Below are 17,678 nucleotides of genomic sequence, written 5' to 3' on the forward strand. Positions count from 1 at the left end.
CGTGGATTTTAAGCTGAAGTTTATGCTATCTTCTGAGAGCATGTTCTGTAAAAGATTAATGAATAATGGGAAATTAAGGTAGGTTTTCTGAATACTGACCTGTGGGTGGCGCTAGTGATAAAGAACCAGCCTGTTAATGCAGGAGAGTACAGAAACACGGGTTCAATCCCTGAATCAGGAAGGTCCCCGAGAAGGGAATGCAGCCCACTCCAGAATCCCATGGACAGAAGGGCCTGGCTGGCTTCAGTCCATGAGGTCGTAAAGAGTTAGACACGATTGAAGTGACTTAGCATGCATGCCTGACCTGTTTTCTATTTGCAATTATTACTATAAAATTTTTCACTGGTGTTTATTTTCATTTCTACATGAATAACATCACAAAGTATGCTTTCCAAAACTTATGTATTTGAATAGAATTCTTATGAAATATCTAAATTACTGCATCTTTTTGAAATAATTCTTTTATCATTTACAGTAAAAATAAAATTAAGATTTTTATCATTATTTAAATATTTTGATATGGTATGGCCCTAACGGAAGCAGAAGATATTAAGAAGAGGTGGTAAGAATACACAGAAGAACTGTACGAAAAGTCTTAGTGGCCCAGATAACCAAAATGGTGAGATCACTCACCTAGAGCCAGACATCCTGGAATGCAAAGTCAAGTGGGCCATAGGAAGCATCACTACGAACAACACTAGCACAGGTGATGGAACTCTACTTGAGCTATATCAAATTCTGAAAGATGATGCTGTGAAAGTGCTGTACTCAACATGCCAGCAAATTTGGAAAACTCAGCGGTGGCCACAGGACTGGAAAATGTCAATTTTCACTCCAATCCCAAAGAAGGGCAGTGCTAAAAAATGTTCAAATACTGCGCAATTGCACTCATTTCACATGCTGGCAAAGTAATGCTCAAAATTCTCCAAACTAGGCTTCAACAGTACATGACCTGAGAACTTCCAGATGTTCAAGCTGGATTTAGAAAAGGCAGAGGAACCAGAGATCAGATCCCCAGCATCTGTTAGATAATGGAGAAAGCAAGAATTTCAGAGAAACATCTACTTCTGCTTCATTGACTAAGCCTTTGACTGTAGGATCACAACAAACTATAGACAGTTCTTAAAGAGATGAGAATGCAAGACCACCTTACCTGCCTCCTGAGAAATCTGTGTGCAGGTCAAGAAGCAACAGTGAGATCTGGACATGGAAAGATGGACTGGTTCCAAATTGGGAAAGGAGTTCATCAAGGCTGTATACTGTCACCCTGCCTATTTAACTTATATGCAGAGTACATCGTGCCATATGCTGGGCTGGATGAAGCACAAGGTGGAATCAAGATTGCTGGGAGGGATGCTAATAACCTAAGATATGCAGATGACACCACCCTTATGGCAGAAAGTGAAAAGGAACTAAAGAGACTCTTGATGAAAGTGAAAGAGGAGAGTGAAAAACCTGGCTTAAAACTCAACATTCAAAAAACTAAGGCCATGGAATCCAGTCCCATTTCTTCATGGCAAATAGGTGGGGAAACAATGGAAACAGTGAGAGACTTTCTTTTCTTGGGCTCCAAAATCACTGCATGTTGTAACTGCAGCCATGAAATTAAAAGACTGCTCGCTCCTTGGAAGAAAAGCTTTGACCAACTTAGCACATTAAAAAGCAGAGACATTACTTTGCCAACAAAAATCCATCTAGTCAAGGCTATGGTTTTTCCAGTAGTCATGTACAGTTGTGAGAGTTGGACTATAAAGAAAGCTGAGCACCAAAGAATTGATGCTTTTGAACTGTGGTGTTGGAGAAGACTCTTGAGAGTCCCTTGGACTGAAAGGAAATCAAACCAGTCAATCCCAGAATATTCACTGGAAGGACTGATGTTGAAGCTGAAACTCCAATACTTTGGCCACCTCATGTGAAGAACTGACTCATTTGAAAAGACCTGATGCTGGGAAAGATTGAAGGCAGGAGGAGAAGGGGACAACAGAGGATGAGATGGTTGGATGGCATCACTGACTCAATGGACATGAGTCTGGGTAAACTCCGGGAGTTGGTGATGGACACGGAGGGCTGGCATGCTGCATTCCATGGGGTAGCAAAGAGTTGGACATCACTGAATGACTGGACAGCAATAATATTTTGATGAGTCATCTGAAAATATTTTAATATTCAAATTTAATAAACTTTTAATTGTTTTATAATCAAGCAGTCAAGATTTACATTGAAGTTCTTTATATCAAGGTACTGAGTTATTAATTTTAATTGTCTAGTGAGAGAGTCTGTTGAACAGAAAGGCAAAAAGCTCTATAGATGGTAGAAAAAAAATCTTTTTATATGGTACTTTATGAACTCAAATCAAAGATTTTATGTTCTTAGATATTTTATATGCTAAAATAGTGCTTATATTTTATCCTGAGTTGAAAAGCTTACTTTTTTTGTCTGACTCTTAATGTGAAACATATCATAAGGTTCTGAGACATGTTAGGCTAAAGCCAAACCCGTAGACCAGATCTTTAAATGAGCTAAATTTAGACTAAGTGCTATCCTTGACTGAATGCCTTGTGGCCATTGAACTCTGTAAGAAAATTTAGCCCAGGCCAGTAGCTATTCCACTGTGATATTTTATTGATGTTAGAGTTCTGTTTTGTTTTTGTGTTTGCATTCTCTGTTTTACTAGTATAGGAATGTCACTTCAGTTCAGTCCAGTTGCTCAGTCGTGTCCGACTCTGCGACCCCATGAACTGCAGCTCGCCAGGCCTCCATGTGCATCACCAACTCCCGCAGTTCACCCAAACCAGTGTCCACTGAGTCGGTGATACCATACAGGCATCTCATCCTCTGTCATCCCCTTCTCCTCCTACCCTCAATCTTTCTCACCATCAAGATCTTTTCAAATGAGTCAGCTCTTAGCATCTGGTGGCCAAAGTACTGGAGTTTCAGCTTCAACATCAGTCCTTCCAGTGAACACCCAGGACTGATCTTTAGGATGGACTGGTTGGATCTCCTTGCAGTCCAAGGGACTCTCAAGAGTCTTCTCCAACACCACAGTTCAAAAGCATTAATTCTTTGGTGCTCAGCTCTTTTCACAGTCCAACTCTTACATCCATACATTACCACTGGAAAAACCATAGCCTTGACCAGACAGACCTTTGTTGGCAAAGTAATGTCTCTGCTTTTTAATATGCTATCTAGGTTGGTCATAACTTTCCTTCCAAGGAGTAAGCGTCTTTTAATTTCTTGGCTGCAGTCACCATCTGCAGTGATTTTGGAGCCCCCAAAAATAAAGTCTGACACTGTTTCCACTGTCTCCCCATCTATTTCCCATGAGGTGATGGGACCAGATGCCATGATCTTAGTTTTCTGAATGTTAAGCTTTAAGCCAACTTTTTCACTCTTCTCTTTCACTTTCATCAAGAGGCTCTATAGTTCTTCTTCACTTTCTGCCATAAGGGTGGTGTCATCTGCATATCTGAGGTTATTGATATTTCTCCTGGCAATCTTGATTCCATCTTGTGCTTCCTCCAGCCCAGCATTTCTCATGATGTACTCTGCGTATAATTTAAATAAGCAGGGTGACAATATACAGCCTTGACATACTACTTTTCCTATTTGTAACCAGTATGTTGTTCCATGTCCAGTTCTTTTTTTTTTTTACTTTACAACATTGTATTGGTTTTGCCATACAGTGACTTAAATCTGCCATAGGTGTACATGTGTTCCTCATCCTGAACCCCCCTCCCACCTCCCTCCCCATCCCATCCCTCTGGGTCGTCCCAGTGCACCAGCCCCAAGCATGCTATATCATGCATCGAACCTGGACTGGCAATCCATTTCACATATGATAATTTACATGTTTCAATTCCATTCTCTCATATCATCCCACCCTCGCCCTCTCCCACAGAGTCCAAAAGACTGTTCAATACATCTGTGTCTCTTTTGCTGTCTTGCATACAGGGTTATCATTACCATCTTTCTAAATTCCATATATATGCATTAGTATACTGTATTGGTGTTTTTCTTTCTGGCTTACTTCACTCTGTATGATAGGCTCCAGTTTCATCCACCTCATTAGAACTGATTCAAATATATTTTTAATGGCTGAGTAATATTCCATGGTGTATATGTACCACAGCTTTCTTATCCATTCATCTGCTGATGGACATCCAGGTTGCTTCCATGTCCTAGCTATTATAAACAGTGCTGCGATGAACATTGGGGTACACGTGTCTCTCAATTCTGGTTTCCTCAGTGTGTATGCCCAGCCGCGGGATTGCTGGGTCATATGGCAGTTCTATTTCCATTTTTTTAAGGAATCTCCACACTGTTCTCTATAGTGGCTGTACTAGTTTGTATTCCCACCAACAGTGTAAGAGGGTTCCCTTTTCTCCACACCCTCTCCAGCATTTATTGCTTGTTGTAGACTTTTGGATGGCAGCCATTCTGACTGGTGTGAAATGGTACCTCATTGAGATTTTGATTTCCATTTCTCTGATAATGAGTGATGTTGAGCATCTTTTCATGTGTTTGTTAGCCATCTATATGTCTTCTTTGGAGAAATGTCTGTTTAGTTCTTTGGCCCAATTTTTGATTGGGTCTTTTATTTTATTGGAATTGAGCTGCAGGAGTTGCTTGTATATTTTTGAGATTTAATTCTTTGTCCGTTGCTTCATTTGCTATAATTTTCTCCCATTCTGAAGGCTGTCTTTTCACCTTGCTTATAGTTTCCTTTGTTGTGCAGAAGCTTTTAATTTTAATTAGGTCCCATTTGTTTATTTTTGCTTTTATTTCAAATATTCTGGGAGGTGGGTCATAGAGGATCCTCCTGTGGTTTATGTCGGAGAGTGTTTTGCCTATGTTTCCCTCTAGGAGTTTTATAGTTTCTGGCCTTATATTTAGATCTTTAATCCATTTTGAGTTTATTTTTGTGTATGGTGTTAGAAAGTGTTCTAGTTTCATTCTTTTACAAGTGGTTGACCAGTTTTCCCAGCACCACTTGTTAAAGAGATTGTCTTTTCTCCATTGTACATTCTTGCCTCCTCTGTCAAAGATAAGGTGTCCATAGGTACGTGGATGTATCTCTGGGCTTTCTAGTTTGTGCCATTAATCTATATTTCTGTCTTTGTGATAGTACCACACTGTCTTGATGACTGTGGCTTTGTAGTAGAGACTGAAGTCAGGCAGTTGATTCCTCCAGTTCCATTCTTTTTCTCAAGATTGCTTTGGCCATTTGAGGTTTTTTGTATTTCCATACAAATTGTGAAATTATTTGTTCTAGTTCTCTGAAAAATACCGTTGGTAGCTTGATAGGGATTGCATTGAATCTATAGATTGCTTTGGGTAGTATACTCATTTTCCATGTCCAGTTCTAACTGTTGCTTCCTGACCTGCATACCGGTTTCTCAGGAATGTCACTACTGCTATTTAATTCCGTCCTGATTTTTTTTTACTATAACTGTTTTCTCTCCATGAATGTATAGTCTATAGCGTAAACATGAATTTAGTAAAGTCAGTAGTATCTCTAAGCATGGAAATAACTGACTTAACCATCTTCTCATTCTATATTCCTAGGTAATTTCAACAGTTTTCAACGTTTCAGTTACCACGTCTGGTTTAATCATCCCCAAATAGATGGCTATAGTTTTCTTGACTTCTCGATATAAATGTCCTAGAGATTCTGCAGACTCAATTCATTCAAAATTTAATTCATTATCTTCTTGAACAAACTTGCTTCTTTTTCACGTGCTTTTTTGGTTAGTGAGGTACCCCTATTTTTTTTCTTCAGCTAGATATTCCAGAAGCATCTTGATTCTTTATTGTCCTTCTTATTCCTAATGTAGTTTTTCTACACTGTCTTAATCTTCTGTCACAAGGTTTTATTTAAAAATGTGAAATTGTTATGTTTACTTCTTACCTTTTTCCTTCTCTACTGCTTTGCCAGAAATACTACTGAAAGTTTCTGACTTCTTAAAAATACTTTATGCAGTGAAGTTTTAACCTTGAGAACAACTAAGAACAACCTGTCTTTCATGTTGTTCATACAGTGTTTTAATACTATTATATTCTAGAAAGTAGTGTAAAGCCCTTGCCTAAGCAAACAAGGAAAACTAAAAGCTGTTCATAAATATGAGGAAAATTACAGTATATCATGAACTTGTAAGAGATGTATATTTTTAATTTCTTTGTCCAATAAAATTCTAAACCAGTAACAGCAGCAAATCACCTAAGGTTAGTTTTATAGAACTTAAAAATATTAATTTCAAAGAGATCATAAAAATAAGTTATTTGCCCTTCTTGTTTTATAAAGAATAACTGTTATTTACTAAAGTAATACAAACAGCTGCCATTTACTAAATATCTATTTTATGCAGGAACTGCAAGTAATCTACATATGTATCTTATTTTCTGCTTCAGCATAACTTTATTAAGTTAAACACTATTACTATTTCCATGATACTTTTAAAAAAATATTTGTTTGACTGTGTGTACATGCTCAGGTGTGTCCAACTCTCCGACCCCATGGACTATATAGCCTGCCAGCCTCCTCTGTCCATCGGGTTCTCCACACAAGAATACTGGAGTGGATTGCTATTTCCTCCTCCAGGAAACCTGGGATTGAACTCATGTCTCCTGCATTGGCAGGCAGATTCTTTAACACTGAGCCACCTGGGAAGCTGTTATTTGGTGGCACTGGGTCTTAATTGCAGCCCCGGGGCTCTTCAGTCTTTGTGTCATGCGGGATCTTTAGTTGTGGCGCTCAGGATCCTTTTTTTTTTTCTTGCAGCATATGGGATCTATATAGTTCCCTGACCAAGTATTGTTCCCAGGTCCCCAGGATTGGGAGTGTGGAATCTTAGCCACTAGACCACCAGGAAGTTCCTCCACTATACTAGATTAGATAAATTTTTCAAGGTCATCATTTAGAATTTGGTAATATTCTATTATAGTGGCCTATGTATAATGAGATTTGATAGGGATTTAACATTTTAAAATATGTTTTTCTTTTTATCTATTTCAATTGGTAATACTATATATGTTTTCATACATATATATTTGTGATTCAATTTCCACATATTGAAATTTACATTTATTCATAGAGAATCATTATGAATATTCCAAAATAATTGTTCTTAAAGGCATCTATAGGTTAAGTTCTCGAGACTCACTATTCTATTATTAAAGCATTTATCCTTTTGAACTAATCATTTGACGTGCTTTTTGCAACTAACTCTTTAGAGATTTATGTATTACATATAATTTTAAAAAATACCTTTAGTTTAAATTTTTCAATTTGTTATTTCATTACTGGTTATTGAAATACCAAAAAAGATATTTAAAATGGCTTCATATTTTAAGGAAAATATTAGAGGAGTATAATTTATAATGCATGATTGGTAGCTGACAATGAAAGGATAAAAGGGAGCTTAACATAATAATTATTTATAAGCTGTTATAAGAAATTATAGTAGGAACTATTTCTCCATGTTTATAAAAGTATCACTTTTGACATGCCAGATAATTTATAAAAGAAACATGGCTCTGCTGATGCTTATTGAACAAAATAGCAGGTGTATATAGGTGATATGTTTTAACCAAGTTGTGTTGTTACGCACATCCATTTAGCAGATTTTTTGTTTCTTACAGGTTTTCTTTTCTCTTCTGTGAGTATATTTTACTAATAACAGTGGTTTTTCATTTGTGAAGCATTTTGTTTACACTGATTTCTCTCATTATAGAAACACCTGCTGCATTCCCAGACACTGTAAAGGAAAAAGAAACACCAACCCCTGGTGAGGATATTCATCTAGAGAGTTCCATTCCTCATACTGATTCAGGAATTGGAGAGGAGCAAGTGGCTAACATACTGAATGGGGCAGAATTAGAGACTAGCACAGGCCCTGATGCTATGAGTGAACTGTTATCCACTTTGTCAAATGAAGTGAAAAAGTCACAGGAAAGCCTGACCGAGAACCCCAGTGAAATATTGAAGCCTGCACCATCCATATCTAGCATTAGTCAAACCAAAGGCATCAATGTCAAGGAAATACTGAAAAGTCTTGTGGCCGCCCCAGTCGAAATTGCAGAATGTGGCCCTGAGCCTATCCCATACCCAGACCCAGCATTGAAGAGAGAAGCGCAAGCTATTCTTCCTATGCAGTTTCATTCCTTTGACAGGTAGGTACTGAACTTATTATTCATAGTGCTCTGTGTATAGAAGGAAAATTAGTGTCTGTTTAATTTAAAAATATTAGGCAGATCTTGAAAACATGTTTATTACTGTAGATTCTCACCACAAAGACTATCAAAGTGATAGGCCAACCTGATTGATCTCATAGTCAGGCATTTTAATTATATGTTTCAAAAAAGAGGCTTCAATATGAAATGGGGAATGACACATTGAATTGGAAATAGGGTAATACAGATTCTGATTATAACCTATCGTCAAGTGATTACTATACATTGGAGAAGTCATTTTATACGTATGTGTGTTTTTATATTATGTACATACATACATATAAATATATGTACATGTTTGTGTATAGCTATATACATATATGTGAGGTAATTGACAAGTAATAGTTTTTTGTTTTAAAGAAAAAAATCAAGTAAGTAAATCAGATATTTCTTAAACTGTAATGTCAAAATAAATATACAGTCAGAATGCAGTTTCTATTCCATATTGTTTTCTCTAAAATAGACAAACTGCTTTGTCCAAGTTGGAGCCAGTACTTTTTGAGTTTAGGGGTTGAGGTGTGGCAATAAAGGCATTTTCAGTTAGGGTGCATTGTCTTTTTTATAGATAAACAGGATTTAAAAATTGCCTATAAACATTTTAACCAGTGTCCTGCAGATACTTTTTGAAAATCTATTGTGAAAATATAAATGCCGTTAGTCATCATGTCAGATATAAAGAGATAGAATCAGTTTTGTTTTCTGTGAACTTACAGTAGTTAAAGGAGATAAAATGTTTGCAAATATTTGTCATGTAAGGTAAAATGTGTCAAGTATCAGACATTCTTTAACAATTCAAAAAGAAGGGGCATAATGTATAGGAAATTATTTCTTTTTTTAATAGTTTGGAGGTTTATTCATATAGTTCTTTGGATATTCCCTATGCCATTTCATATTTAGTTTGCATTCCTAAGAGATATGTGTATGTGTGTTTATGAATTTATATAAGCATAAGCACATAAGTATTTTTAGTTGTATATATTTATAAATCTATCTGTAACTGTTATAATAGTTTAATTTGGGATCATAAGTTTTATGTTCCATTTAAAGCTCTGTATCTAAATTTTGTTAACATACAAGCAATAGAAAAAGAGAATTATTGTGATTTTTATAAGAGAATCCAAAGCAATAAAGATTAGGTAAAATATTTATTTCCTAATTTGGATTATTGTTAGAACAATTTTTTTCATTAAAACTTAACAAAACTGTCACCTGAGTGCCAATATTCTTAGCCACTCAAAATTTATTATACTTTTGAGGATATTGCTTTACAAAAAATAGAACTTTCCATTTGTTCTTAGTAGCATTTGTGCAAAATGCAGTGGGAGTGCAATCATTATTCAAAATTGCATAAGTAGAAATGAAATCATGGAGCACAAAGCATATTCCAGTTCTTTTTAGAAGAAGGGTCTCCAATGTAGTTAATATATGCAGTAGCTCAAGTACTATCAAATGTAAATGATGAGGTGATACTGATGAAAGGAGGGGATTGAGGTCTCAGGGGGCGCTGATGACGGATTGAACAGAAGCGGCCTTGCACTGCACGTAACTCAAGTCTGTCGTCTTCACCGCTCAAAGCCATAATGGGAGGTGGCAGTCTGAAATGAGTTGCCACGGCAAAGAGTATTATTTTTGAAATGCTTTCACACAAATCACTAGGCCCTGCATACAACTTAGTTTCATGCTTTAATGTCATCAGGAGGCACAAATTGGTGTGTCTAATTGTTTGCCACCTGCCAGCAAAATGAGCTGCCAGCCAGCCAGACGGGTTTGATTGTCTGTCAGCCATTCAATAGATTGAGAGTGACAACATCAAAAATTTAACTTCAAACTCTGGAGCTTTGAGCAGCTTTTCAGAGACATCATCCCCACAAGTGCTTCTGGACAACTGCATTTTTCAATTATATTTGTGATATATTGCTACCAGTTGCCTTAAAGTGTTGTCTGTCTTAAAGTAGCTATAATTACATTATAAAGTATATAAACATATTTCTGAAGCACTAAAATCTGAAATTCAAGTTATGACATGTCTTTTAGCATCAGATTGACTTCCTTGAAAATAGGATCGAAGAAGACAGACTTTAGATGCAAAATCCTGAATACTTTTAGTTTCAAACACAGAATTATCTTGGGTCTTACTCTACCAATAATGTGTTTTTCATTTTTATCTTTGGTTGAAAAATAGCTATAAACCCAGTTGCTCATTTCTTTGTAACTAAATCATACACAATAATATTATACAATCCCAGTGGAAATCACCTAGGATTTTCCTTGATTTAGCCAATAATTTGTTTATTGGTTCTTTTGAAAATATGCTAGTGAAGCATTCTTTATATTTTCTTTAGATTGTAAGTTTGGGAATAACTTCCTAAAACAACTGATGTCATATAAGTTATACATTCAGTTACATGTTTCATATGGAGTTTCTCTTCACTTAGGATGGCATGTTGACGAATTTCAGTATTTTGAAGTTTGTAATATCATTTTTATTAGGTAAATTGCAACATCAAAATTTAGAAACATTTAGACTTAACTAAAATAAACCTTTTCTTTTTGTATTAAATCTTCCATCAGGTGGTATTATGAAACATCATATAAATATTCTCATCTGCATATATGGAAAGCACTGATTCTTTTTCTTTCATTTCCTCCAGACATCATCTGTGCAGACTGAAGTATATGTCTTTGATTTCACTGAGTGACTCTAACAAATTTATATTTATGACTGTAAAGCACTGAAACTGCTAGACATCCACTAGTACTATTCTGTAGAGGGAACACCGTATGTATAGAGGAAGTGTGATAATGAAATTATAAGAACTTTCCTACTGTTCTATTACTATGAAGCAAAAATGAATACTTATGATTTTATTTCTAAGAGAACATTTTAATAATCTCATAATAGAACTTAGAGTATAGTTGCAAAGTTCCTCAACAATTCTATTTCTTCTGATATATTTCTGTATTGATATATAGTTTATAAAATAGTCTAGCTGAGCTGTGTGTGTTGTTGTTGTTTTTTAATGTATTAGTAACTATAACTTTTAGATTGAGGGAATGGTTTTCTTTAAAACCATCCATTAAGTTTTACCACATCTTTTAAACTAAAATTTAATCCTGCATGTCCAAATGCTTTTAATCTTTTGAGAATTTGGTGTATATATCTGTGATTTAGCTCAGTCTTCATTCCCCACGGATTCCTGAGACACCCCCTTAGTTTGGACAAAAAACAAAAAGGCAGAGGACAATATGTTTGTCTCCATACATTTTAACTGTCATTATATTTCAGAAAATTGTTTTTAGTCTTGGTTATCACCAAAAGCTTGTAATTGTGTTGCTTCTCTGACTAACAGACAATGATCTTATGGTGTATACTTCATCCCTTTTGATTTTAAAGACCTGCTTATGTTTGAATTACTGGGTTTGATATGATCAAATGAAGTAGTTTGTATTTTTCCCCTCAAACTTTTAGTATCCTTGCTTTCCAGTGTTTCATTCTCTGAAAAAGAAAATCTCTGGAAGAAAAAAAGTATTTTGTAAATACTATATGACTAAAAAGCAATGTAGATAGCCTTCATATTACTAAATTTCAAGTATAGGCTTTGTCTAGGCATTTTCCCTATAGTTTTTTTTTTTTCTAACATCAGTGCTTTAAATATTAGTGCTAAGAATGATAGTTTAGGATAAATTAAAAAAAAAATTTGTAGAAATGATGGAATCTTCCTACATTGATTTCTTTTTTTTTCATTTATTTCTTTAAGCGTAGAATTAAGTAAGAATATAAAAACTTATAATTACTGAGTACTTCAATTTCTATTTTTACAGTTTTCTAATATTTTGTTAAGAAAGTATTTTGATCATATCACTTAAAGGATGAGCAGGTAAATGTAATCTAAATTGATTAAAACTCTACCAACCATTACAATTCAAAGTTTCAACAATACTGAGCTACTGAAATCCCACCTTTTATTATGCTCCAAGTGCCCTGGATATAGAGTTTAAGGCCAGCTGCCAGATGATGCAGTTTTGACCCAGCATGGTTGTATTCTAATTTTCCCAATATTATTGCCTTTTTCTCTCCTGACATTTCCACAGACAGTTCAATGAGTTGAAAAAGGCATCTCTCTTTAAAGGGTTAATTAATGAAATAGTTGTTTTTCATACATCCTATTTTTCTAATGGTATTCTAAATATTTTTACAAAGTGGCAATTAATAAATCATGAAAATGATAGACTTGCAATTTCTAATGAGCTTCAGTAAATTGTAATATCACCTTAAAATCAGAAATAATAATTTTTTCTTCATAGTTTAATTTCTTTTCTTCCAAGATAAATGTCTAACGTCAGTAAAACTTATTAGAAAAATAGTAATAATATAGAATTTAGGAGAAATGGCTCTTAGTAGTGGGTCTCTTTGTGATTAGTTGTGTGACCCTTATCTATTTTCTTTGGTTCTCTGGGACTCAGTTTCCCAACATGGAAGATAATACATTATTTCCAGAAAGTCCCGTAAAGTATGAAAATCCTGGAATAAATGAGATGGCTTTATAATTAGTTTCAAAAAGTAGCAGATGACTATTAACTTGGTTAAAAGACCTGAACATAGAAAAGATTCTGCATGCCCTTTTTCAAAGCTATTACCTCACTTTAGGCTCTTGGCATCTCTGAAGCGTGTCCCTTCTGTTATCTTCAGCTGGCCTCACTGCTTTCCAGGTGTGGCCCTGCCAAATGGACCTTCCACATTTATGCTAGAAATGTTTTTCCTAAATGTAAATCTCATGAAGATTTCTAAATAATATCTTGTTATTACACAATAAAAGATGAACTTCTTAGTTTGAAATAGAAAGTCCTCACCTTTCACTAGCTATGATGATCTATAGTTCTTCAATCTTTTATGATTTTTCAGCTCTCTTTGCCTTAAGAAGTTTATGCTATTGAACTTTTCTCTTCTTAGGTTATTCCCACTGATCTATTTTGATTCAGTTTACTCTTCCCTGATAATGTTCATCCTTTATGTTTCTGAAAGTTCCTGTGCCTAACTCTAATCAGAGTGGTTACTGAAATATGTTGAACAGTTGATTTATTTGTCTCTCGTATTTTTTTTCAAGTATCTCTAAGGCATGGGTTATGTCTTAACTTGTCTTATGTATCCCTTGACTTGTCAGTGTAGCTGTATTCCCTTAACCTTTCAGTGTTCAATAAGTGTTACAGAAAAGAGGGAGCAAGTGATAGGGATGGAGGCGGGAGGGGGGATCGGGATGGGAAACACATGTAAATCCATGGCTGATTCATGTCAATGTATGGCAAAAAACCACTACAATATTGTAAAGTAATTAGCCTCCAACTAATAAAAATAAATGAAAAAAAAAAGAGGGAGCAAGTGGAAAGAAGAAAGGAGTTGTTTTAAAATCCATGAGTAATTATAAGTCTTTTCTTACTAAGTCACTATTTAAAAGCCATTTCTTATCTTCAATATCTCACTTGACACTTAAGACAGTTCTTTAGTTGTGCAGATAAAATAGTATACTTTTTATAAGATTCACATAACTAGTTAATGGTGATCTTTAAGATTTTTTTCAAGACCTTTAAGATTTTTTACCATAGTTTTCTAGACTCTCAGTCTTTCTTGACCAACCACCTGTGTTCTAGATCTACTGTCATTCTAACTATTCTTTTATAAACATGATGCTTTTGTTGTTGTTCTTGAAATATGGTGTCTAAAACTGCACATAGGATTTTATGAGGTCTGAAAGGCACAGAATATATCAGGGTTATTGCTTCTTTCACTCTAGATACTGTTGCTGTTGTAGACCCAGATTGCATCAGCACTTTTGAGAGCCATCAGTTCAGTTCAGTTCAGTAGCTCAGTCGTGTCCAACTCCATGGACTGCAGCACGGCAGGCTTCCCTGTCCATCACCAACTCCCGGGGTTGACTCATGTCCATCACATCAGTGATGCCATCCAACCATCTCCTTCTCTGTTGCCCCCTTCTTCTTCCACCTTCAATCTTTCCCAGCATCAGGGTCTTTTCAAAGGAGTCAGTTCTTCACATCAGCTGTCCAAAGTATCAGAGTTTCAGCTTTAGCATCAGTCCTTCCAAAGAATATTCAGGATTGATCTCCTTTAGGATGGACTGGTTGCATCTTCTTGCAGTCCAAGGGACTCTCAAGAGTCTTCTCCAACACCACAGTTCAAAAGCATCAGCTCTTCAGCACTCAGCTTTCTTAATAGTCTCTCACATTCATTTATGATTACTGGAAAAACCATAGCTTTGACTAAATGGACCTTTGTTGGCAAAGTAATGTCTCTGCTTTGTAATATGCTGTCTAGGTTTTCTTCCAAGGAGCAAGTATCTTTTAATTTCATGTCTGCAGTCACCATCTGCAGTGATTTTGGAGCCCCCCCAAAATAAAGTCTCTCACTGTTTCCAGTTTCCCCACCTATTTGCCATGAAATGATGGGACCAGATGCCATGATCTTAGTTTTCTTAATGTTGAGTTTTAAGCCAACTTTTTCACTCTCCTCTTTACTTTCATCAAGAGACTTTAGTTCTTCTTCACTTTCTGCCATAGAGTGGTGTCATTTGAGAGCCATAGCAGTACTAATGATAGCTAAGCTTTTTGGACCACTTACAGTGTTCCAGGTAAAATGCTAAGCATTTGATATGTATTAATGGTATATCATTTTATCTTTGTAACAATTTTATGAGGTGCAAGCTATTATGAGTCTCATTTTAAAGGTATGGAGAATGGGGCTTAGAGAATTTACTTGCTTGATACCTTAGACGTAGAATTCTAACTCATATCTGTCTGACATTATCACTGTGTACTCTATTTATATCCCATGTCGTAGTAACTACCATACTGCTGAGTTTGCTGTCAGTGAAGTGTCTAGAGGCTTTAATGTCAGGTAATATTAAATCATGAGAAATAGATGGGGAGACAGTGGAAACAGTGTCAGACTTTATTTTGGGGGGCTCCAAAATCACTGCAGACGGTGACTGCAGCCAAGAAATTAAAAGACGCTTACTCCTTGGAAGGAAAGTTATGACCAACCTAGATAGCATGTTAAAAAGCAGAGATATTACTTTGCCAACAAAGGTCCGTCTAGTCAAGGCTATGGTTTTTCCAGTGGTCATGGATGTGAGAGTTGGACTGTAAAGAAAGCTGAGTGCCCTTCGAAGAATTGATGCTTTTGAACTGTGGTGTTGGAGAAGACTCTTGAGAGTCCCTTGGACTGCAAGGAGATCCAACCAATCCATCCTAAAGGGGATCAGTCCTAGGTGTTTTTTGGAAGGACTGATGCTGAAGCTGAAGCTCCAGTACTTTGGCCACCTCATCTGAAGAGTTGACTCATTGGAAAAGACCCTGATGCTGGGAGGGATTGGGGGCAGGAGGAGAAGGGGACGACAGAGGATGAGATGGCTGGATGGCATCACCGACTCAATGGGCATGAGTTTGAGTAAACTCCGGGAGTTGGTGATGGACAGGGAGGCCTGGCGTGCTGCATTTCATGGGGTCACAAAGAGTTGGATGCGACTGAACTGAACTGAACTGAACTGAATATTAAATCAGATGTTTTCAGAAGTTTTCTTTCAGTGGGAAGACATTTAATGTTGTTTGCATTCATTTACAAGCCATCAGTGCAAGTTGTTGAGATGAAACTCTTTTCCCTGATTCATATAACTCATTTTTCTTAATACACATCTCAGAGCGTCAGTTCTTGACAAGATGCCTTGTTATAGAGAGTTTGTACAAAGTTGGTAATGATCAGTTAATCAGGAAACTTTTGGCAATATATATATTTATTTTTTGTACCATTTACAAATACATCTCAAAGCACTATCAGTCAGTTTGTGTTTCTTTCTTTTATCCATAGGAATTCTAATGAGAGATTTAGAGGAAAAAATGATAGCTTTACTTCTTTTCAAATCAAGAATTGTTAATTTTGTTTTCTTGCTAGCTAGTCAGTGAAATAGTTTATAAGTTTAGGGAAGAGTTTTGATGATAAATCCAGAATGTTAGTTTGGTTTCTTTTCTATTGATCCTTATGTATATCACTGTAAATAAATACCTTATCTTATAGGCAGAGAGTTATTTCAATTTAGAAAGTAGTAACAATTATTAACATTTATAAGGCATCTCTTAATTTGACACGGTTCTTTAAAATACAGTCTCATTTAATTTATACAGGTATATGTGAAATAAGTCACATTTGCCTTGCCATTTTTACTGAAAAACTGAAATTTAATACCACATAGCTTGAAGTGATTTGGTTCTCAAGCCTTAATCTTCTAACTCCACTTCCTGTACACTCTCCATAATGTCACACCACCTCTTAGTGAAATAAAGTATTCAATCAGGAATGGTCAATGAAGGGATTGAAAGCACAGTGTGTGTTTTTGGAAATTTAATAGGATAGTTGAAAGTACATGGTTGAGTCTAATGAATTGACTCTATCCATTAAGGAGAAAAGAAAAAAGTATCCAGAAAGAGCTAATGGAAGAATTTGGGAGGGCAGAGGTTAAAATTATCTAACATTATAATTACTATGGTCACAAAAATATTTTAAATGCCCCTGAAATTGAAAATAATAATCCTTATAAATTTAGATTTTTTTACATTGATGAAGTCATTGTTCTTTTAAACATTGTTGATATTAAAGAAGTTTAAGCCATAGACTTGTCAATGAGTCATTGATTCATTTTCCTTTAAATAGAGCTTTTTAATGAGAAAATTAAATTTTTCTTTACAATCTAAAAGACCTAGTTTAAAAGGTCTCTTTTAGGAACTTCCCTGATGGTTCAGTGGTTAAGACTCCATGCTCCCATTGTAGGAGGCTTGGGTCCAATCCCTTGTCAGGGAACTAGATCCCGCCTGCCACAACTGAGAGCCCTCATGCCTCTATTTAAAGGCCTGGTACAGCCAAAAAAATAAAATAACATCTCAAAGACAGTACTTTAAAAAGACCTAATTTAGATTGGATATATTTTTGCTGACATTCACTTGTTTTCAAGCATTATATTTGAACTTAAAATACCTCATACATCTACTTTCAAGATAAATGAGTAATGCTTGAAAGTATTTATTAAATAGAGTTGGTGTACTGTAAACTTTGAGAAAGATGAAGCTTCACTGAATGAAAGTAAAAATATTTATTATGTTAAACAAATAGTTTCTTTATCTTTTAAATTCACTGTTCACATATATTTATTATTTAATGTTAACACAAATGTTAAGTTCAGAATTTTTTCTAATGAAATTCATTTAAATATGCTAAAGAAACATGAGAACATTTCACCTTCTAAGCTCACAAAGTCAATGTTTGAAATCTAAAGAGATCTTTTACCAAATGTCCAGTGTATCCTCTCATTTCTCTTTCATTATAATAGCATACCTATTATGAAAAAAAACTCAATTTTATTCAGGGAAATAAAGTTTAATTTTATTAT

At 35.4% G+C, this 17,678-nt stretch overlaps 1 protein-coding gene across 7 annotated transcripts in view; it reads left to right on the forward strand.

Moving 5' to 3' along the window:
• Window positions 1-17,678, forward strand: part of NBEA (neurobeachin) — a 642,892-nt gene that overhangs the window by 245,436 nt on the left and 379,778 nt on the right. For all 7 annotated transcript variants that reach the window (XM_070471793.1, XM_070471794.1, XM_070471796.1 and 4 more), the window contains one exon: window positions 7,731-8,169. In XM_070471793.1, the coding sequence (XP_070327894.1) occupies window positions 7,731-8,169 (439 nt within the window). The remainder of the gene's footprint in view (window positions 1-7,730; window positions 8,170-17,678) is intronic.

This window comes from Odocoileus virginianus, chromosome 8 (assembly GCF_023699985.2).
Source record: "Odocoileus virginianus isolate 20LAN1187 ecotype Illinois chromosome 8, Ovbor_1.2, whole genome shotgun sequence".
Taxonomy (NCBI): Eukaryota; Metazoa; Chordata; class Mammalia; order Artiodactyla; family Cervidae; genus Odocoileus; species Odocoileus virginianus.